We start from the raw sequence: 24,180 nt of genomic DNA, 5'->3' as shown, positions 1-24,180 counted from the left end.
TGCTAACCCTGGTGCAATGCAATATTCAACATTTGTTACCACTGAATTGCCACTGTCAGTGTTTGTCTACCTCCAGGATTGTTAGCTCCTTGGGCTCCCTTGACTCCACTCTTCCCTGCTTCACTGTTACATGCATTGATCCATAAAGATGAGGGTCTTTAGAGGGACAGGAGGAGGCTAAAAGGCATCTATTCAAACTTATTTACTAATGCTTGTGTATCCCCTATGGTTACCTGCCTTTATGACTTTGCTGGGGAGGGAGCCACCCAAGCTCTATCTGGATCATCTTTCTATTTATACACTTTCCAAATTCTACGCTTTCAAGCTCAAGGCCTACTCTGGAAGGGGTAGGGACTGTTACTGGGGACACATGGGATGTTTCTGGGTCAAGGATAAGGTTCTGTATCTTGGTATGGGTGTGGGTTACACAGGTATATGCATTTATCAAACCATATGAAACTATGCTCTTAAGATATATGCATTTCATTATATGGAAATTTTAGCTTAAGAAAGAATCACAAATGTGTATTAAACTCTAGGTAATGGCATACATGTGGATGTGCTTAAGGGGACATATATAGATATCTAATTTGAAATACATAAAAAATAAGACGGGTTGATGGATAGAGGGATGAATAGATATGTGTCATTAAGTAAGTGTAGTAACATACTAATTGTAACACCTAGATGGTAGATATATGGTGTTCAGAGAACAATTCCTTTGACTTTCTGAAATGTTTGAAAATGTTCATAGTAAAATTACAAGGGAAAAAAGGGCTGTGGGTTAACATCACTGGTATCTTCACAGCCACTGCCTTGGTTTAGACTTCCTTTCAACTTAACTGGAAACTTGCAACAACCTCTTTCACATTGGCCTCCATACCAACCTGCTTTTCGGTCTCTGCCATCCCAAGGATCACCAGGGAAAATATTCTGAAACATAAACTGGACCTCCACAATTAGATCCCTGACAACCTCTTTTCCTTCATTCCCCAGCACTTTCCATACCTTACTCTAGCTTTTACACCAGCTCAACTCAAGGGCTTGTAGCTCCATCCATATACTAGGCTTCAACTTTCCATTTTTGCTTATGCTATTCCTTTTGCTTGGAATGTTCTATTCCAACATATTCTTCTGCCTTCCCTTGCCTATTAGTGAATGCCCTTCAACATTCAAATCAGACTTTCTAAAGGTCTTTTCCTGCTCCTCAGTCTGGGTTAAGTCTCCTTACTTCATGCTCCCATAGCACTCCATATTTATTTGAAACATAAAATTTATCCCAGTATGCTGTATTTGGGTTTCCAAGTCTGTGTACTAAACCACACGCTCCTTGAGGATCAAGCATGCACAGGGCCTGACACAAAGGAGTTTTCGATAAACCACTGTAAAACTGAACCAATGATATTGAATTAGCATGGATGATAATCTGGCACCTTCCAGCAACTTTGTCATAGACTTAGTTGTCCTCCTCTACAGGACTGTAAGGCTCAACACACCTATTGACTCAGCCATTTTTCTATGGCTTTCAAACACTTTCATCATGGAACCAACTTGATTTCCTGCCCCAGTTTGGAATATTCTCTCCAATTCCTTTATTTGATTGATTTATTTTTTAATGTTCATCATTTTTGAGAGACAGAGAGAAACAGAGCATGAGTGAGGGAGGGGCACAGAGAGAGAGGAAGACACAGAATCCGAAGCAGGCTCCAGGCTCTGAGCTCTCAGCTCAGAGCCTGACGCAGGGCTCAAACCCACGAACTGCGAGATAATGACCTGAGCCAAAGTTGGACGCTTAACCAACTGAACCACCCAGGCGCCCCTCCAATTCCTTTAAAGGCTTACTATTTCCATAGTCTCTGTAATCGTTGGGAAATTTTTAAGTGGGGAAATTTACTGATCACCTGTCAAATATTGAATTAAGTTCTTTAAAGCTACTGTAATTCCTCCCAACAACTCTATGAGGTAAGGATTATATCTTCATTTTACAGATGATGAAACTAAGTCAAGGAAATATAAAGTAGCCAGCATAGGCGCTAAAGCTGGAATTCAATCATTGGTCTTTTCAACTCCCAGGCACATCCTCTTTCTACTACAGCCCATTGTCTCCAGGTTGGGCTAGGTTCTGAAAAGCCTTGAAACCCAGAAGGTATAATAAGCAGCAGGAAGTCACGAATGTTCTTGTGCAGAAGGGGATGATGAAAAGAGGACTTTGGGGAGGTGACATTGCAAAGTTATGTATGATAGAATGGAATGTAAGGGAAGCTTGCTGGGCTCCTGACAATAAAAATATAAAATGGATATTGTGTATCTCTTACCACATTCATTGGTGAGTGCTGGCATTATGTTGTGGTCCTATGAGGAAGGAGAGGGCCTCAAGAAATGAGCTATTTTCAGAGTTAAAAAGCTAAAAGGGGGATAAAGGAGTGCACCTTCCGTCTTGTGGGTTGCATGAGTGGACAATTCCATGTGTCTGCCTCCTGGAAATAGCCTAGGATTTCTACCCTTTATGAGATGTAGAAGTCCAGGAAAAGGTCAGAACTGACTGGATGATTGGGTGAAAGCTACCTTAGGGAAGTGGCATTTAATGGGACATTAAAGATGAGATAGTGCCCTCTCCATCCCTCCTTCAGTACCTTCCTCACTAGTCTCTCTGACTTCATCTCACTCTCTCCTAATTCACTCCTGACTATGGGATATTTTTTAAAAGTTGGATCATGCCATTTTCTGCTTAAAATCCTTTAATGGTTCTCAATCATTCATGGGATACAGTTAAGTCTTTTGACTAACATCAAAATAACATATCCTCCACTATCTGAGGTTTAAAGATAAATATTACACCTAAAAACTAATCAACTTTGATCATGTCCTCTTGAACTAGACATGCCACCCTCTTGGAGATTCTTCATATGATCCCCCAGGTGAAAGTCACAGCTGCAGTGATACCAAATTGGTTGTCCTCTATATGCACATGGGTGCTCCCTTCCTACTTGTTTTTATTCATGCTGTTGCCTTGGCCTGGACTACTCTTCCCACTGTTCTCCACCTAACTGGCTACTTTTCATCCTTGAGCTCAAGGAAATCACCCCTGACAGGAAGACTTACTGCTTCCTGAACTCCCTGCTTCCCCAGCGAAGGAGTTAGGTTTTCCTAACTAGCATCCTGTGATCATCTCTGGTGCTCTTCTGGTCTACTCAGTTTAGTGGAGGGCAAGTGCCATTTCATTAAACTTGTCATGAACAGGGTCCTGATGGAAAGGGAAGGGCCTGTGTACTTGAGTCAGGGAACACATGAACAAGCAGAATTGGGGATCTGTACTCAGGACAGGTCAGGTCTAGGAAGATTCGGTTTGGGAATCAACAGCATCCAGAAAGTTTGGGGGTGATCATAATTCCATCTAAGCAATGTAGAAACCGAGAGCCAGACAAGCAATCTCCTCAGACTATTTGGTCATTAAGAAGGCAAGTTCTTAGTGACAAGTCCTGTGTATTTTTCCACTCCATATTGGAAAGAGGGAAGACTGAAGTTGGGTGCTTGTTTCCCTCCTAATTTTTAGATAGGATCCTCTGATCTTCTGGTACCTCCTGTCTGGATGAGAGGTAAGGTGACCCAGACTCTAATTTATCCTTAAGTTGATGACAAAGAGAACCCAACCCACCATTCCTGCAAAGGCTCTGAAATCCCTCCCCTCTTTCCTGTTGCATTTCTACCAGAAGACATAGTTCCCCATAACCCAGACAAGAACCTTTTCTCCCTAGGTCCTAATACCAACATTGATTGAAAGAGTTGGAGGAGGCCATCCAGCCAGGAGGTGCCAAACACAGAATAATCCCAGATTCACAGTAGCAGAATCTCTATGACAATGAAATTCTCTGGGGCACCTGGGTGGCTCAGTTGGCTAAGCAACCAACTTTGGCTCTGGTCATGATCCCACAGTTCATGGGTCTGAGCCCTGCATCAGGCTCTGTGCTGACAGCTCAGAGCCTAAAGCCTGCTTCAGATTCTGTGTCTCGCTTTCTCTCTGCCCCTCCCGTGCTCACACTCTGTCTCTATCTTTCAAAAATAAACAAACATTAAAAAAAAGAGAAATTCTCATCGGGTCCGAAGTCCTTTTACAGTGACTCTAAGACAGGATGCAGCCTGCCCTAGGTCACAGTGTCAGGGTGGTAATGGATTTGGAACTGAGGGTCCTGACATTATCCTGTGGACTCTCCTCAGGACACAATTCTCAATGTTGTATTTTGCTCACAACAGGGGTTCAATAAACATCTGCTGGGTAATTGATCTGCAAAAGATTTTTTAATATGGTGAGGGGAAAGAACATGAGTTTTGGAGTCAGGCAGATCCTGCTGTGGAAGGCCACTGGCAAACTTCAATCTCCTTCACTGTAAATAGGACTAACAACTATCTCCCAAGGTTGTCAGTGAGCATTAAACGAGATATCCTAAATAAAACCCCTAGCACAATGCCTGGCACAGAAAAGACACTTAATAAATAGTAGTGGTTATCAGTGAGAGGTGGCACAGTGGTAAGAACACAGACTCTGGAACCAGGCTGGCCTCACAACTTAAGATGTTTGATACTGTAAGGTTTCTTTGCCTCTGTTTTCTGATCAGTAGAATGAGGATGTCAGTGAGGATTAAATCAATCAATATACGTAGAACACTAACAGCAGTGTCTAGCACAAGAAAATGATCATGATGTGTTAGCTCTAATAATTCTATCCTGTCCCTCACACTGGACTTAAGCACAGTAATCAAGTTCAGGCTGGAGGAGCATGTCAGATAGAGAGGGAGGGAAGAAAAAACAGCAAAATTCCACATTCAAAGACAATACAGGTGTAGCCACTAAGAACAGCCCATGGAATACATGGAAAGCCTTTCCAACAAACTTGTCAGGCCACTCTGAATTGTTGGCTCTTTCTTTTCTGCTCACTGAACTTCTGATTATGTTTCTGGTGTGTCAATTGTGTCTCTAATGAAAGCTGGTATTCTGTCCCCTCCCCACCTCAGGTATAAGGTTGGGCACCAAGGAAGTGCTGAGTTTCATGAAAGTGAGAGAAAGAGAGAATGTAAAACAGAAGGCAGCACTCATGGACCCACCCCACCACCCACCACCCCCATCACCACCCCCATAAAAGAATGCCAAGCAAAGCAATTGCCAAGATAAATCACTTTTATCTCTATAGGAAAGGGAGGATCTAAAAAAAATATAAATTACATTAGTAACACAACATAAGAAAAAAACAGGGGAAAAAAACAGCAGAGAAGTCTGTATGATGCTATTCTAACCTGTTTATAAAAAGGCCCTGCATCAGAAATTCACAATCCTACCCACTTCTAAAAATATATTTAGACATGTACAGAAGCGGTGGGCTTGTTTTTAAATTGTTTGCTTTTTTGTAAAAATATATTAAAGGTGAATAGAAATCCTCTCTCCCTGCCCCCTATCCAACCCCCAGCTCTGTGCTAGGGACTAGAGACCAGAGGTAACTCTCACCATGTTCTACACCTTAGTTACTACCACTCCAACCCCTCCCCAACTGACTTCACTTAGAACCTGAAACATTAAAAAAAAAAAAAAAAAGCACACTAGCCTCTTTGGAAAAGCATAACTCTGAGGGTAAACTTGCTTTTCATTTAAAACACAAAACAACAAACAGGAGACTCTGAGAGCCCAACTAAACTAAAAGGAAACCCAGTCAAACGGAGGTTGGGTTTCAGCTCCACAGAAACTTCTAACAAAGAAATAAGAGGGGAAAGAGGTCCGGAACCAGGGGGATTTGCTAGCAATTAGCTGCCTTTGAAAGATCAAGGAAGGCGGGTGTTAATGGGCAGAAGGGCTGGGGTCCTGGTCTTGGTTACAGCAGTCAGGGCCTAGTCAGGCAGTTGTCTACACAGGGACACAGGCTGCCCTCCCTTCCCTCCCCTCACTACCCTCTGCTGCCTTGAAATCCCCAAGAACAAAGCTGGGTGGAAATAGAGGGGAGGGGAGTAGGGACCTCACGTTCTAGGGGGGAGGTAGCCAGGCTTTTTGCCTTTGGTGTGACTAGATGGAGGACTGCATGGCCCCCGGGGTCCCCAAAACAAACAAAAAAAGCAGATGGGGTTAAGGGGCCCCTGATTCCAAATAAAGAGAGTAGATGTGGGGCTGTAGAGAAAAGAAAGACAAACTGGAGACACAAAGACAAGGGCAGCCTCACATACTCCTGTGGCCTGCAATGGTAGCTATTAAGTTCCCCAGAAGCACTGGGCTAACTGGGGTGAGGTCAAAGTGGGGAGTAGAGGTCAAGGATGCACTCCACATGGGCAGTACCAAAATGGAAGGAGTGGGGCTTTCTCCATTCAGTCCAGATTGCCAGGGAGGCAGGACAGGCTGAGGTGGAGGGAGTTGAGGGAGGAGAAGGGAAACAGGTTGGGCACTGTCTGGACAGTAGAGACACTCACAAAGGGAAGACAGGGAGGGGAGGATCGAATTATCTGCTCCTTTACAGATGGGCATCTCCTCTCCCAGGCTCAGGCTCTTGAGTAGCCCATCTGTACTCTGCTTGAGCATTGACCTGATGTCTGGGAGCACAAAGGCCCAGAAGTGAAGATATGAGTTCTGAGGTCTTCTTCAGACCAAGACCTTAGGTGGGGAAAGAAGGAGGGAGGCTTCTGATGGAGAACCCAGGGGTGAGCTGTCCTGCCACATTCTTTCCAGAAGGTCCAGGCTGTGCTCTGTGGTACAGGTGAAGAGAGCAGGCTGTACGTAGGGCCAGGGTTATCTGCTTCAGTGGTAGGAACTCTCAGACTGTTGGGAGATGGTTTTTCACCTTTTGGGGCCCAGCTATAGCCATATGGATAATGTTCGGCAGGACCTCAAAATCCAGGCAAATCCCTGAAGTTCACCCTGGGACAGGGGACCTCATCTGTAGCCACCCAAGAGTAGCTTCCTCCAATGGGCTACAAAGTCATGGTCAAAGGCTTGGGTGTCTGTCCTCTCCCCACCTTTAGAAGTGACAGAAGTCTCTCTTCTTCCCAAAGATGAGTAAAGTAAGCCCATAGCCTTTCTAGTCCACCTCTGGAAATGGCCCCTGGTGGGGCAGTAAGGAGACTCCAGGCCCTCCTCTTTATTTTCATGATGCATTTGGCAAGAGGGGAAGGAGGCTAGACCCTTCTCCCAGGAACAAGTCTGGAAAGGGATAGGTCCACTGGGCTGGGGGGGCGGAAGGGGAAGAAAATGTGGGCAGAGGTGGACAGGCTTCTAGAGACAGGGCTGGAGTTGTGGGAAGTGTTGAGCAATGGGCCTCCCACTTCATGACCAGGGAAATAGCAAGGGGCCCAGGCTCACTTTATGCCTCTCTTCATCCTGCCTCCTACCTCTAAGTGGGGATGAGAGTATAGGGTAGATGGAGCTGGTAAAAAGGAAATGGGTTGGAGCAGCAGAAAAGAGGCGTTCTAGTCAGCCAGAAACCTCTCTCATTTACCTGCTACTCAGAGGTATGGAGAAGGAAGGCAGGATGCTCTAGCAGAAGTAGAGAAGGGAGTTAGAGGAGTTGGTGAAGGGGCCTGTTGGGAAGTCCATGCCTTTGGTCAGTTCCAAGAAAGCAGGACAACGCGCCTCAGCACCTTGTCCGGGGCAGACAGGATCCAGGAGTGCCCCGAGAGTTGACAATGGAGAAGGCAATGGGGGTGAAGGGGTGAAGGGCAGGACACCAGGGGGCTCACAGAAGTAGTTTGCCATTTCTGTGGATTTTCAGGATACGGCCAAGTCTCTGCTTTGCTGTGGCCAGGCCCTTTTTAGGACGCTTTCCTGTGGGGAAAAGAGAGGTAAGTAAAGACTATGGCAAGGGCTTCAGCAACAACTCTAGCAGCATCTATCTTTGATCTACCTCCCTCATCTGTTCTTTTGCCCACAGAGTGTCTCCATTCTTATGCTGGCTCCAGGCACATCTTGGGCAAGAGGCCCTCCTTAACTACTTCCATCATGCCTTGCCTCTTCCTCCTATGATCTCCTGTAGCAGCTATCAACTCCCTGACTAGCCTGTCTGGTTCCTCTTCCTCACTGATTTCTTTGGTCCCAATCATTTTACTTCCTAAATTCTGCAGGGATGTGGTGATGCCCCCCTGTCCTCTTATCCTGACCACTGGGACTGGACATGTGCCTGGTTAGTGATTATAGCTCAGTGTCCCTGAAGGTGACATCCCCACAGCCTTGTTTGATTAGAAACCCTCTTCATCATCCAATGCCACACTGACTTCACCACCCTTGAGCTGCATACTCTAGGGACTGGGCTTTGAAGGCCAAAGTGAGGAAGAAGAGGGCTTGAGCTACGCCCCCCCAACTGCTTCTTCCGCTTTCCCCCCACATCAAATCACTTCCCATGTCCACTGTGACCTCCTCCGTATTTGATCAATTCATCTTCTCCCTCTTCGTTCCTTCTGCGATAGCCCCAGCTTCTCTCCACTGCAGCCTGAACTTGTGTATATGTCTCCTCCCTAGACTTCTCACCCACGGCCCACCCTCCACTCTGGTCACCAAAAGGCCCTTTCTAAATCCACATCTGAAATGCACCTGTTTAACACCAGTTAATGTCTCTTCATGGCCTAAGAGAGATCAAATACAAGCACCTTAGGTTGACCGTCAATATCCCTCCCAGGTATTCTCATCTACCAGGGCACTTAGGATTTGGAGCTGGTGACCCGAAGATCCTTCTCAGTTCTGTAACCATATGGCAGCCGTACCTTGTCCTGCTTGATTGCTCTGGGAGCCAACTGAAGGGCGCCGCTGGGTCAAGAAGACGCCAGGGGCCATGGGTGTGGTGCTGCGGTTTGCCTGGGCCATACCGAAGGCATTGGGACGAGCAGTATATTCGTGGTCAGCAAGACTTCCTGAGAGGGCCTCTTGTTTAGGCTCAGGAGGAGGCAGGGGTGAGGAGGAAGTGAGAAGCTGAGGTGTAGTGACCAGAGTTGGGGCTGGTGCTGCCACGCTGAGATTGGACTCTTGAGGGCAAGGCTGTTCTACCTCCTTCAACAAAGGCTTCTTCTTGATATATTTCTTCTTCTGGGCCTTCTGCAGCTCCTGAAATACAAGCCAAGTTGGGGGAGCGGAATTCAGAAGTGGAGAAGAGGAGAGAATTGCCCAGAAAGGAAACCAGACACTAGTCAATGTGGTTCTGTAACCCACCCCACCCCAAGTCTAGCCTGGATGTTACGTACACAAAACACATAGGCCTTCCATCACCTGAGATCATCTCTTTGGTATCATCCACCCTGAAGTTATCACTGCCACTAATCAGTACAGTGGTAACAGAAGGGTAAATGAGATCAGAGACTTGGGTTTTGGTCTTAGCATTGCCATTTATGAGGTGCACCATGGATACTTCTAATAAGAATAGCTAAATTTATGCTGGCAACTGAGAACCTTCATACAGTTGACCCTTGAACAACATAGGGTTAGGGGTACTAAGCCCCCATGCAGGCAAAAATCCACATTTTGACTCCCCAAAAACTTAACTACTGATAGCCTGCTGTTGACTGGAAGCCCTAATAATAACATAAACAGTCGATTAGCATATATTTTGTGTGTTCTACATATTATATACTGTATCCTTACAATAAAGGCAGAGAAAATATTAAGAAAACCATAAGGAAGAGAAAATATACTTAGAGTACTACACTAAAAAAAAAAAAAATCTATGTATAAGTAGACCTGTGCAGTTCAAGCCTGTGTTGTGCAAGGGCCAACTGTATGCTTTACTTCATTTAATCCTCAGAGTATCCCTGAGAAGGAAAATCCCTTAGTTTATAGATGAGAAAACTAAGGTGCATACTAAGGGATACTAAGTAGTTTGAGCCCAAAGCCTCACAGGTGAAGGACTGCTGGGTCCAGGATTCAGCCAGGTCTATCTGAATACCCACCCTGCACACTTCTCAAAAAGGGACTCTGAGAGTGAAAGAGTAGTGTTGGAATAAAATAAAATTAAAGAAGAAAAAAAACAAAGAAAAAAACAAAAAAAAACCCAACTAACCAACCAACCAAAAACTAGGGTTCAAATTATAGGCTTGTGCTCCGAGTGGGATGACCTTGTCAAGTTACTAACCTTTGTGAATCTCAATCGCCTCATCTGAAAATGGGCCAAATAAGTCTGTTTTTCAGGGTTGTCAGAGAGATGAAATATAATAATGATGTAAAAACACATAGCACACAGTAGGTACTCAGCAAGTGGGAAACTATTGCTCTATCTTCATCTCTTACAATGGTTTCGCTTACTTTTGCTGGCCTTTTAATAGAGGACTTGGCAATTCTCCACACCACTGGGTCTTAAAACCTCAATTCTGGTTGGGAAGGATGAATAAGGAGTTATGTCACTTCTCCCAACATCTTAGATTTCATCCATCCATTGCTCTATGGATCTACTATCCACTGTGTAGTGGGTACCTGTATAGTGGGCATCTGGAGCCCTGAGAACCTGGAAAGGTGGTGCTGAGAGCATGTGAACGACTTCACCTTCTGAAATGCTACACAGCCTCACAGACCAACTCAGTGATTACGTTTCTTTGCCTTGGCAACACGGGCCTACTCCTGCCAGGTTGTGGCTACCATAGGAATTTCTGGGGGATAAGAATAATAATATTAGTAATACATGCCAGGCACTGTTCTGTAATTTAACTCATTTAATACTCAGAAGAAGTATGAGAAGAAAGAATGAAATTCCATTTTTAGGAGAAGAAACTCTAGCACAGAGAGATTAAGTCATTTTTCCAAGGTTATAGGACCAATATGTGACAAAGCTGGGATTCAGACGTAAGCCACTGGGCTTCAAAATCTCTTTTCTCAGCCATACTGCTATTCCATCTATACCAGAAACTGCATTTCTGTCCCCATTTCTCTCATCTGAATCCAGAGATTATCTATTCACACCTAGATCACATAGCCGAGATTTTACTACCTTTGCTGCCAATCTCCTTGTGTAGTTCATCCAGATTCCCCCACAGAAGACTAGATTGTTTTATGACAGGACCACTTACAACTTGCCAATTTCCCTGCTCAGAAACCAGTTAGCAGGTCCTCACCCAAATTCAAACACCCCGGTCTGACATTCATGGTCTTCAATAGTCTGGCCATTCCTACCTATCCAACCCATAATGATAATACTGAAAAGCTAATATGTCTGTAATACTTACTCTGTGACAAGTGCCATGCTTGGAGTTTTTCCATATATTACCTCATCTAATGCTCAAAGTTTATGAGAAAACTGAGGCATAGAGCTAAAGTGGTAGAGTGAGGATTCAAAGTCAGGCAGGCTGGTTCTACAATCCATTTTTTAATCTGAATTTATCTTCCCCTGTTCCCCAACATGAAGCCTCCAATCCAGAAAGATCTGCTCATTTATTTAGTCATACATTCATTCCTTCATTCACTCACCCAACACTGACTAAACACATGTTTAGTATAGTGGGGATACCAAGTTAAATTAGATATATCCCCACCCTTCAGGCACTTACAATTTAATAAGGGACACAGAAAAGCACACTTATGACTGTAAGAGAGAATGCTACAGAAGCACAGAAGGTTACTGTAATAAATTGTTGGTAGGTGGTACGAAGGTGTGTTAGGTAAGGCATCTGAAGGGGAGGATTCCCAATGGGCAGAGGAACAACCTGTGCAAAGGCACAGAGGCATGAGACAATGTGATACATGCTAAGTGAACTTCAAGTATCATGGTACGATAGTACAGCTGGTGTAAAGGGCATGCATGAGGGGCTGGTAGGAGGTTAGGGAGGAGAGGTGACTAGAGAACAAATTAGGAGGGCCTTGTGTACTTTGCCAAGGATTTCCCTTCTCCTGGAATGCCTTCCTGTTCCCTCCAAAAGCTTAGCCTGCAAAATGCCTCCCAAATTTCAAACCCTCTTCTTTAAAGTCATCCCTGATCAACTGAAACAGAAGTGAGGTCCTTAGAAAGCACTAAAAGTAGTCTTCACACCTTTAATTAATAAATTAATATATGTTTATTTAAGGCAGTAGAATGCTCCCCTCCATCACCTTTTTTCCAGATTACATCTAACTTGGCACTAGGATAGTTCCGGTCAGAGATGGCTTGGTCTCTGCTGACTCCCAACAGCAGCCTCTGAGACATTTCTAAGCAACTCGAGAGCCCCATATAACAGCATATTTAAAACACTGTTCTCTTAAATTTTACTGGAATAGAATATAATTATTAAAATATACAAAATTTTAACTATTTTACTGAAATAGCAAGTAACATGAAATTTGAAGTTAGAGGATATGAGTTTGAATCTTGTCTCCTCCATTGACTGGCTGTATTATCCTGGACTAGTCACTTAAAGACAGCCTCATTTTCTTCACCTGTAAAATGATGAAAATATCACCTACTGAACAGGGCTACTAGGCAGATTACATGAGACATTGTACATGGAAGCCCCTAACATAAAAGCAGATGCCCAATAAATGCTCTCAGCAATAGGGTATGGCATGAAGAGTCAAGAGGATGTTGATAAGGAGAGAACCAGAAAATTCAACTCCAACTGCTCCCAGGGTTGCTGAGCGCTGTATACACATTAAAGAACTTTACAAACTGGAACCTGCTAGGAGGTCAATTTAATTCTAGTGAAGTGACTCTTTAGGACAAAAACTAGTGGGTGAAGTTTTCTTGGGAAGTAGGGGCTGAAGATTAAGGCAATAATATTTGGCACAGAAGAGGACAAGGAAAGCCTCTCCCCCAAAACCAAGTTCCAATACCAGTTGAGTGGCCAAGAACTTGAGCACACTCAGCTGGTAAACTCCTTGGTGCTTCATCTAATGGCAAATGATCTCGTTCAAGGACAACCCTGGTCCTTCCCATCTAACAGGTTTTAACACACCTAGAAAGGCAAATGATATCAACAAGGGCCTTTCTCTGGCCCCCTATTTCCTTTCACCCTAAATCATGTCAACTGTGTGACCTCTGGAAGTAGTTTGTCATTAAGTTGGTCTGTGAAGGATATAGGAGGAGCCTACGATAATGCCATATATAAGGATCAAAGTGGGTACACTCTCCAATGAGACAACAGCGGGAACCTATCAGCGTAAGGTCTCAGTTTTAAGGCTCTAAGGAAACTGGGATCAGTAGCAAGGCCACTGCCTAGGTGTCAGCACCTACCTGCTGGGCTAGCTTTGCAGCTGCTGCAGCCAAACCAGTCTCAATGGAAGCTACCCGGGTCCCCTCACGCACAGGACGGTCCTGCTTTGGTAGAGTTGGGGTCACACGGGCTGCAGAGGAAACAGGATGAAAACATTTATCTGAATGTCAACCATATTCCCTACCTCTGAGCCCCTCCCCCCACAAAGGTGGTCTCACTGGTCCTCTAGCTTCTAGCTTTTTAGAGAGTCAGATTTTGTTTCCCATCAGGGAAGAAGCTAATTTACAAATGCTCAAATAACACAATGCACACATGATTGGTATTTAAGGTTGTTCATGTTCTGCTCCTATCCTACCTACCTTCTCAACCTTATTTCTACATTCATATTATCAGCTGCTCTAAACAGAATGGCTTCTTTATTATACCTCCAGAATAAGTACAGCTCATCCTCTCTCCCTGTGCCTTCATCCTCACCATCCACACTGCCTACAGCACCCTCTTCCCTTTGTTCCCCTCTTCAAAACCTGCCCATCCTTCAAAGGTAAGCTAAAATCAACTTTCTATACAAAACCTATATGCCCTCTCTGGCTCACACTGACTTCTCCCTCTCCCGAACTTATGATACGCACAAGTCACTCAATATATAGCACGTGCCATTTTATCACATTCCCTAATGTTGATGTGTTGTTGTGTGTCTTATTTCGTCAACCAAACAAGCTATGAGCTCATAAAGACTGTCTTCTTGTATAACCCTTTTATAGTGCCATAACAATCTTGAATCAAAAAATAGTTACTTATCCCATGTTTTACATAGGAGGTATATTTCAGGATAACCAAACAGTCCCAGATGATGAAGGAGAGCTCTTCTTTAGAGAAGAATGCCAGCTAATAAACGGAATGACAGAATTGGAAAATCACAGGTTTGTAAGCCCTAAAGAAACAATTGATTCTAGGGCACTGGATATTCACACAGTACCAAAGTATTAATTCACATAGTACTTGTAGTCTCAAGAAGGAAAAAAAACTAGCTTTTTGACAGTAAGATCACATCACTCCCTTAAGTAAGTATTAACCTGGCTGTTACTAATAGTGAGACAGTTGACTTCATGTGTCTCCTGATACAGTGCAAAATGAAATTTACAGCATCACCTGGGAAGTAGTTTTGCCAAAGACCTAAAATCAAGGAAGTGGTTCATACTATTTCCATTTTTTAGAAAATGCAGAGATAAGAGAACAAGTTAAGTGACACCATGAGAAAAAAATCAGACATTCTACAAGATAACTGGCCTGTTTCCTTAAAAAGACAATGTCCCAAGGAAGCAAACAAATAAATCTAAAAGGTGGGATGTGTTACAGGACAATTATACCAGTTTTTACAATAAATCATCAGCATAAAACAAAAAAGGGGGAATGCTCTAGATTCAAAAGGCATGAAAGCCAAATACTTTGTGAACTCTGTAACATCCTGATTTAAACAAATCCACTACAAAAATACCTTTTTTGGTTAGACAATTGAGGAAATTTGATTATGGACATAGTATTAGATCATGTACAGGAAGTATCACATTGTTAATTTTGTTATGTATGATAATAGGATTGTGGTTATAGGAGAATATATATTTTTAGATATGCTTATTAAAGTACACTATAGGTGAGGAATATCACAATATAGAGGATTTGCTTTAAAGCACTGACAATTTTGGGGCACCTGGGTGGCTCAGACGGTTAAGCATTTGACTTCAGCTCAGGTCATGATCTCATGGTTCATGGGTTCGAGCCCCGCATTGGGCTCTGCACTCACAGCTAGCTCAGAGCCTGGAGCCTGCTTCAGATTCTGTATCTCCCTCTCTCTCTGACCTTCCCCTGCTCACGCTGTCTCGCTGTCTCTCTCTCTCTCTTTCTCTCTCTCTCTCTCTCAGAAATAAATAAAACATTAAAAAAAATAAAGCACTGACAATTTTGAAAAAAGAAAACAAAGATGAATCAAACATGGCAAATTCTTGATAACTGCTGATTCTCAGTGGTGGGTGTATGGGAATTTATTTACTATTCTATTTTTAATTAAAGAAAAAAGTGTCATAGAAAAAAAAAGAAGTGGTTGTGTTTACTGACCTAGATTTGAATATTCCTTGGATGGTTAGCTATTATTATTATTATTATTATTATTATATTATTATAAAAAAGACTTTCTGTATAAGCAGTATGCATACTACAGAATAAGCAATTCAGAAGGCTGAAGTCCTCTCTTTAAAGGTGATATTTTATTTGTTTAAAAATGATCTGAGGCAAATGAAGCAAAAATGTTAATGCATAATTTTTGGTTATGGATTCTTGGGTATATTGTTCTCTATAGTTTCGTTACGTGTGGTGGTTTTAAAACAAGGCTCCAAATTCTTTAACACTTTTCCTATTGATAGGTGGGGTTTTATGTTCCCTTCCATTGAATCTGAGCTGATTTATAGCCTATAGAATGTGGTGAAGTAACATTGCTCGACTTCCCAGGCTAGGTCAGAAAAGGCAATTTCAGTTTCTACATTGCTTGCTAGAACACACACTTAAAGCCCTGAGCAGGCATGTAAGCTAGTCACATGGAGAGGCCACATGTTGGCACTATGCTTGGCATTTCTAGTCCTTGAGTGTTCCCAGCCTAGGCACCAGACATGTGAGTTAATGAGACCTCAGATGATTCAAACTCTTGGCCATCAAGCGACCCCCTCAGCTTTCAAATTTTCCTAGATAAGGCCACATACCTTATAGAGTAGAGACAAGCTACCCCTACTGTACACTTTCCAAATCCCCGACCTGTATAATACATGAGAAAGTCCTTGTTTTAAGCTGGAAAAAAAAAAAAAAAACCTCACCTTCCTTCATTGAACCTGGGTTTTGGGGAAAAAACACTATAAAAGACATTTTGGGGGGCACAGTTGAGAAAATTTAATGATGGGTATTAGAAGATCTTAGGGTATTATTAATGGTTAAGTACAACAAAGATAGTATGGTTACATGGGAGGGTGTCCTTATTCTTAGGCGATATTATTAAGGGGTAAAATATGTTATGATGGCTGCAGACTACTTTGAAGTGGCTCACCAAAAGCTAGAAGATAAATGAATAAAGCAAATAGAGCAAAATATATTGAGAATACAGGTGTTTGTGTACTATCTTTCTATATTTATATATGTTTGAAATTTGTCATAAAAATTTTAACTGACTGAGACTAAGAGATTATAACAACCCAATGAAATGTGTAGTCCTTGAAAACATCCTGATTTGAATACACAAATTATAAGATATTTTTGGTATAATGGGGGGGGGATATTTGAATAAAGATTTGGTATTAAATGACGTTAGAAAATAAATGTTACTTGACTTAGGTGTCGTAAAATGGTACAATGGTTATAGAAAAAAATGTCATTTTCATAGCAGTGCATACTGAACCATTTGGTATTTCATGATGGATGGCAATAGCAAAAATGACAAAGCTAAGGACTTCCAAAAATGCACTCCTGAATTAAGACAATGAGAAAACTGGTAAAAATTGTCAGAAAAAAATTTCTTTCAGAACTCTGGATAATTAGCTAAAGGCTTACAGAAAACCTCTAGTGAATTCTAGTAGGAAAGTAAAGGCTGTGAAACAGGGATGAGAAGGACACTTTTTACTGTATATCCATGTGTACTTTTTGCCCTTCTAGAGTTTATGCAATTATTATTTTCAATGTTTAGTTATTTATTTTTGAGAAAGCGCACGAGCGACGAAGGGGCAGAGAGAGGAGACAGATGATCCAAAGCGGGCTCTGTGCTGACAGCAGACAGCTTGATGCGGGGCTTGAACTTATGAACCATGAAATCATGACCTGAGGCGAAGTCAGATGTTTAACCGACTGAGCCACCCAGGTGCTGCCCTTCTGGAGTTTAATGGGGATCTATCCTAAGTAAATAATCAGAGACACCAACGCATATAAAAATGTTCACCCCAATGTTATTACTAATTGTGAACACATGGCAATAGGCTAAATGCCTCATGTTAAAGTAGAAGTTAGGTAAACAAGGTATATCCAGAGAATAGAGTATTTTGTAGCCATTAAAATATTTTTTAATGTTTTATTTATTTCTGAGAGAGAGAGAGACAGCGTGAGCAGGGGAGGGTCAGAGACAGAGGGAGATACAGAATCTGAAATAGGCTCCAGGCTGTCAGCACAGAGCCTGACACGGGGCTTGAACCCACGAACCGTGAGATCATGACCTGAGCGGAAGTTGGACACTTAACCGACTGAGCCACCCAGGCGCCCCTGTAGCCATTAAAATACTTATAAACAATGGTTTAAGGACATGCTTATGAAATAATATTAATTTAAAAGGCCAGGTATATTTACTAGTTTTCAACTTTTACAGTCAATCACTAGTTACTATAGAGTATTTATCACAAGAAAATGTAAATGCTAACAACCTTGATAATGTAAACAAAAATGTGCAGTTCATGAGAGGCAGGAAGCAGGAAGGAGTTCTAATGTCTGTATCTTAGAGAGTGGATAATCAAGAGAGACTGAGAGAAGCTGAGAGAAAGAGAAATAGAAACTAAGTTGATACATCAAGAAATGGTGGTATAAACCCTATTATTTTGAATTTTGGAAGTAACAACCAGAAAAAAAACCTATGAGGTTGCCTCTCAGGCACAGGATCGGAGGTGGGGAAAGCAGGGGCAAAGACCACTCACTGCATTTCATCCTAAACTCCTCTGTACTATTTAATTTGCTACCAGATATACAAGTTAATTTGATTAAAAGGCAAAAATAGCTTAAAGCAGGATATAGGCTTATCTATATCCTATAATTTTAACCATAAAAAAGAAATACATAGGAAAAACAGACTTGAAGGAAATGTATCAAAACATTAACACAGCGGTTGCTTCTGGTTAGTTGGATCATGGGTGGTTTCTTCTTTACACTTTCCTCTATTCTCCGTATTTTCCCACTTTTCTATTTTGCTAATCAGCCAGAAACTATATGAAAAAATACAATCAGAAAATAGGCCTTAAAAAAGAAAAAAGTAACATTTGCTGACTGGCTCACTGAGAGAACACTTTCTAGGATTATTCTGTCACCCTTGTCCCTCAACTCCAAGCTAACAGCAGAAAAGCCAAATAAGGATGGGTGGGGCCAGCAGGCCCTTTCCTTCCTAGGGAACGATGGGTAACTGAGATGCCAGCACCCTCTGCAATAGACTGCTGCAGTAACAGCTTTCAATTTGCTCACACCTCTCTGTAGCACAGGAGGATTCTGTAGCTCCCCCTCTCTCAAGAGATGTAATGTATTTCTCCAACCCTGGAATTGAGGCTTGACTATGTAACTTGCTTTGGTCAGTGGGACAAGGGAAAACATGACACAGGCAGAGGCTTGAAAAGTGCTTGTAAACTGGGGCTTTCCTTCTCTTGCTACTGGACATGCTTCTGCTATCCTGTGAAAAAGCTCAGGCTTGCTTCCTAGAGGACCAGGAGAGACCACATGGGAAGAGGCCCTAGCCACCCCAAATTAGGTCTAGACCCCTGAGGAATATCTTTATAGACCATCCAGCCTCAGCCAACCCAGTCCAGACTAGGACAATAGCTTAGCCAACCTACAGAATCATGAGAAATGATCAGCTGTTATTGTTCTGAGCCACTAAGTTCTGGGTAGCAAAAGCTAACCGAAACAGCATCCACTGTGAAAACCACCCAACCAATGAAATGAGTAGAATTACCATCTAAATCCCATGTTCAACTCAATGACCATTCTAGTTTCCTTCCTCAGAGCTGGCCTCTCAGCTAGTATAAGTGACAGTCTAAGGAGTCTTGCGGCTTGTACAGTTAGGCAGTCAGCAGAATTTCCTTCATTTGACAACCTTATTACCAAAGGTCTGGGATGATAGTAGCAGAATGTTCTCAGAAGTCTCAGACTGCTTGTTGGAATCTGCTGAAGTTCTTCTTTTTTAAAGTTTATTTATTTATTTTGAGAGAAAGAGAGAGTGTTCCCGAGAGCATGAGTTGGGGAGGGGAAGAGAGAGAGAGGGAGAGAGAGAATCCCAAGCAGGCTCTGCACTGTCATCACAGAGCCTCACGGGCACTGGAACTCATTAACAGTGAGATCGTGACCTGAACCTAAGTCAAAGTCGATGCTTAAACAACTGAGCTACTCAGGTGCCCCTCAAAGTATTCTTTTCATCTCAAGCCATGTAATATCAGAAGCAACATGCTTCATTACCTCTGGCTATGCTGAACTGAGTGCATGAAATGTGTCTTATCGATCATTTTTAATCCAGCCCCTAACACAGTACCTAGCACACGGGTGATACGCAACAAATATTTGCTGAATAAACAAATGAATGACTGAATCATATCTTCTTATGTTAAATATCCCAACTACCCCAGCCTATTTTCCCCAAACCATACCTACAGAGTTTAAGGACAGAATACTGGATCACCTTTAGGACTCCATGGAGCATCATCTGAATTCTTCTTTTTCTTGGGTCGAGATTTCAAAGCAGGGTCATCATCGTCAGACTCCAGGGAAGGATAAACTGCAGTGAGAGGGAAAAGCAAGGTAAACTGAGATTTCATCCAGAAGGGTGAAGACAGAAGGATACCTACATCTCAGCTCCTCCCACTCTCCTACCAGTAGACCTTTTACTTATCTATACACAAAGGTAGGAACCCCTGAATGTGTCAAATACTTTTCATGCCTTTCTACCTTTGTACATTTGCTGCAAATGTCCTCCAAGCATCACCAATTGTGATTCATTCTCAACATCCATTTAGTGAGTAACCTCAGGAGTTACTTTACTGAGGTGCAAAATTCGGCTCCAGATTCACTTCCTAAAGAAGCCTTCCTTGTCCCTCAATCTGATTCAGATACCTCCTCAATTCTCCAGAGTATCCTGAGTATACCTCTATTGGAGTTATTTGTTATACAGTATTTAAGAGTTGGTAAGTAAATAGGTCAACCCCAATTTACCCTGAGGGCAAGAATATGTATTATTTGATTTCAAACTAAGGAAGCCTAACACAATGCAGAGTAGGTAATCAATAAGTGTTGGCTGAAATGGAAAAAGAAACGCTATACACATTATTTACAGAAAGAGAACAAAAAGACCACCTGGGCTGAGTGGGAACTCAACTGGCAAAAAGATTACTGGAACAGAATGATCTGAATGACAAAATACACATATACAAGTATCTCATCCTATATACAAACATACAAACGTCCCCCATACTCTCCTCATAAACCACATGTAACACCTATAGGTTTAATGGGAAAATGGTCTAGACAGATCCTACTGATGAAGTCAACTCTGTTGCTACTGCTGCTAAAACTAAAAGGAAGCAAAGTAAACATGAAACTTCTTCCTAATGATCCTACTCCCACTTCTTCTAACGACCAGCTTCAAATTTCTATAGAATTCTACTTCATCAGAGGAATCGAGTCTTGTACTTCCTTCTAGTGGGACCTCTTTTTTGTAACTATATGATATCATGGATGTTAGCTAAATAAACTGTGGTAATTATTTCACAGTATGTGTAAGTCAAGTCATTATACTGTATACTTTATTTTATTTTATTTTTTTTTAATGTTTTATTTATTTCTAGGAGAGAGAGAGAGAGAGAGACAGCATGAGCAGGGGAGGGTCAGAGAGAGAGGGAGTCACAGACTGAAACAGGCTCCAGGCTCTGAGCTGGCAGTCAGCACAGAGCCCGACGCGGGGCTCGAACCCATAGACCGTGAGATCATGACCTAAGCGAAAGTCGGACTCTTAACCGACTAAGCCACCCAGGCGCCCCTGTATACTTTAATTAAAAAAAAAAAATTTATTCATTTCTGAGAGACAGGCAGACAGACAGACAGATACAGCGTGAGCAGCGGAGGGTCAGAGAGAGAGGGAGACACAGAATCTGAAACAGGCTCCAGGCTCTGAGCTAGCTGTCAGCACAGAGCCCGATGCGGGGCTCGAGGCCTTGAATTGTGAGATCATGACCTGAGCTGAAGTTGGACACTCAACCGACTGAGCCACCCAGGCGCCCCTATACTATATACTTTAAACTTACGCAATTCTGTATGTCAATTATTTCTCAATAAAACTAAAAAAAATAAAGAAAAATATTATGTTTTAAAATTATATAAAACATAAAATTAAATTCATTTAAGATTTAATGATAAAAATATATTTTCCAGTTCCTAAAAATGGAAAGCTGATATAATACACACATTAATAAAATGAAAAGACAGGATCATCTCAGTTGATGCAAGAAAAGAATTTGACAAAATCCAATACTCATTCAAGATAAAAACACTCAGAAAACTAGAAATAAAAGGGCATTTCCTCAATACAATAAAAGACATTTATGAAAAACCACAACTGACATCATACTCAAAAGTGAAAGACTAAAAACTTCCTCTGAAGATCAAGAATGTGACAAATATGCCCACTTTCACCAATTCTATTCAACACTGTACTGGAAGTTCTATCCAAAACAGGCAAGAAAAAGAAATAAAAGGCATCAAATTAGGAGTGCTGATGCATAGGAGCACATGTACCCCAATGGTCATAGCAGCACTCTCAACAATAGCCAAAACATGGAAAGAGCCTATGCGTCCACCAACTGACGAATGATTCAAGAAGATGTGGTTCATCTATACAATGGAATACTACATGGCAATGAGAAATGAAATCTGGCCATTTGTAGCAACATGGATGGAACTTCAGGGTGTTATGGTGAGCGAGATAAGACAGGCAGAGAAGGACAGATACCATATGTTTGCACGTATAGGTGGATTAGGAGGAACATAATGGAGGACCACGGGGGACAAGAAGGGGGAAAATAGTTGGGGAGAGGGAGGGAGGCAAACCATGAGAGACTCTTGAATGTTGAGAACAAACTGATGGCTGATGGGGGTGGGGGAGAGGGGAAGGGGGGTGATGGGCATGGAAGAGGGCACTTGTGGGGATGAGCAATGGGTGTTATATGGAAACCAACTTGACAATAAATTATTCAAGAAAAAAACCCAAAACCAAAAACAAACAAAAAAAGCCATCAAATTAGAAAAAATTAAGAAAACTCTATTTGTAGATGACTTTGTACTTTGACTATGTATAGAAAAATCCTAAAGAATCTTCAAAAAACTATTAGAGCTAATAATAGAAATCAGTAACATTGAAGGATATAAAATTAATGTAAAAATCAATTGTTTCTATAAGAACAATATGTAAAGAATATTAAGAGAACAATTCCATGTATAAGAGCATCAAAAAGAATAAAGCAAATAAGAATAAATTTTAATCAAGGAGGTAGGAGAAATATAATGAAAACTATAAAGCATTACTGAAAGAAATTAAAGAAGAACTAAATGAAAAAAACAGCCTATGTTCATAGGTTGAATGTCTTAATTTTGTTAAGAAGGCAATAATATCCAAAGCATTCTACAAATTCAAAGCAATTCCTATCAAAATACCAATGGCATTTTTTTGCAGAAATGGAAAAGTTGATCCTAAAATTCCAATGGAATTTTATGGGACCTGGAATAGCCAAAACAATCTTGAAAAAGAACGGAGTGATGGAATAGAACTAAGAGTCCAGAAAGAAACCCAAACATCTATACTCAATTGAATTTTGAAAAGGGTACCAAGAATATTCTATGGGGACAAGACAGTCTCTTTAAAAACTAGTGTTATACATACAGGCCAATATCCTTGAGAATACAGATGCAAAAATCTTCAACAAGATACGTGCAAATCGAATCCACCAACACATAAAAAGAATTATCCACCAAGATCAGGTGGGATTCAGTCCTGGGTTACAGGGCTGTTTCAATATTCGCAAATCAATCAATGTGATCCATCACATCAACAAAAGAAAAGATAAAAACCATATTATCCTGTCGATAGATGCAGAAAAAGCATTTGACAAAATACATTATCCCTTCTTAATAAAGACTCTTGAGAAAGTTGGGATAGAAGGAACTTACTTAAACATCATAAAAGCCATCTATGAGAAGCCCTCAGCTAACATCATCCTCAACAGGGAAAAACTGAAAACTTTCCCCCTGAGATCAGGAACACGACAGGGATGTCCACTCTCACCACTGTTGTTTAACATAATGCTGGAAGTCCTAGCATCAGCCATCAGACAACAAAAGGAAATCAAAGGCATCAAAATCGGCAAAGAAGAAGTCAAACTCGCACTTTTCGCAGATGACATGATACTCTACAGAGAAAACCCGACAGACTCCACCAGAAGCCTACTAGAACTGATCCATGAATTCAACAAAGTTGCAGGGTACAAAATCAACGTACAGAAATCAGTTGCATTTTTATACACCAACAATGAAGCAACAGAAAGAGAAATCAAGAAACTGATCCCATTCACAATTGCACAAAAAACCATAAAGTACCTAGGAATAAACCTAACCAAGGATATAAGAGATCTGTATGATGAAAACTATAGAAAACTTATGAACGAAATGGAAGAAGACACAAAGACATGGAAAAACATTCCATGCTCATGGACTGGAAGAATAAATATAGTTAAAATGTCATTACTACCCAAAGCAATCTACACATTCAATGCAATCCCAATCAAAACTGCACCAGCATACTTCTCAAAACTAGAACAAACTATCCTCAAATTTGTATGGAACCACAAAAGACCCCGAATAGCCAAAGTAATACTAAAGAATAAAACCAAAACGGGAGGTATCACCATCCCAGACTTTAGCCTCTACTACAAAGCTGTAATCATCAAGGCAGTATGGTATTGGCACAAAAACAGACACACAGACCAATGGAATAGAATTGAGAACTCAGAAGTGGACCCAAAAGCGTACAGCCCAACTAATCTTTGACAAAGCAGGAAAGAATATCCAATGGAAAAAAGACAGCCTCTTTAACAGATGGTGCTGGGAGAACTGGACAGCAACATGCAGAAGAATGAAACTAGATAATTTTCTCACACCATACACAAAAATAAACTCAAAATGGATAAAGGACCTGAATGTGAGACAGGAAACCATCAACACCCTAGAGGAGAAAGCAGGA

At 41.7% G+C, this 24,180-nt stretch overlaps 1 protein-coding gene across 8 annotated transcripts in view; it reads right to left on the bottom strand.

Annotated features, from left to right (window-relative positions):
- Positions 1-5,154: 5,154 nt before the first annotated feature.
- PHF8 (PHD finger protein 8) overlaps positions 5,155-24,180 on the bottom strand; it is an 84,266-nt gene continuing 65,240 nt past the window's right edge. For 5 of the 8 annotated variants that reach the window (XM_039223926.1, XM_039223929.1, XM_039223927.1 and 2 more), the window contains 4 exons: positions 19,576-19,671; positions 13,142-13,251; positions 8,724-9,060; positions 5,155-7,791 (listed from right to left, as the gene is read on the bottom strand). In XM_039223926.1, coding sequence (XP_039079857.1) covers positions 7,703-7,791; positions 8,724-9,060; positions 13,142-13,251; positions 19,576-19,671 — 632 coding nt within the window. In that variant the 3' untranslated portion in view covers positions 5,155-7,702. Of the gene's footprint in view, positions 7,792-8,723; positions 9,061-9,617; positions 10,127-11,994; positions 12,349-13,141; positions 13,252-19,543; positions 19,672-24,180 lie in introns of those variants that run through there. The other 3 variants (XM_039223930.1, XM_039223931.1, XM_039223933.1) reach the window with 3 other exon arrangements.

This window comes from Hyaena hyaena, unplaced genomic scaffold (genome assembly GCF_003009895.1).
Source record: "Hyaena hyaena isolate Hyena2069 unplaced genomic scaffold, ASM300989v1 scaffold_1508, whole genome shotgun sequence".
Classification (NCBI taxonomy): domain Eukaryota; kingdom Metazoa; phylum Chordata; class Mammalia; order Carnivora; family Hyaenidae; genus Hyaena; species Hyaena hyaena.
This window is presented reverse-complemented; position numbering and strand designations above follow the sequence as displayed.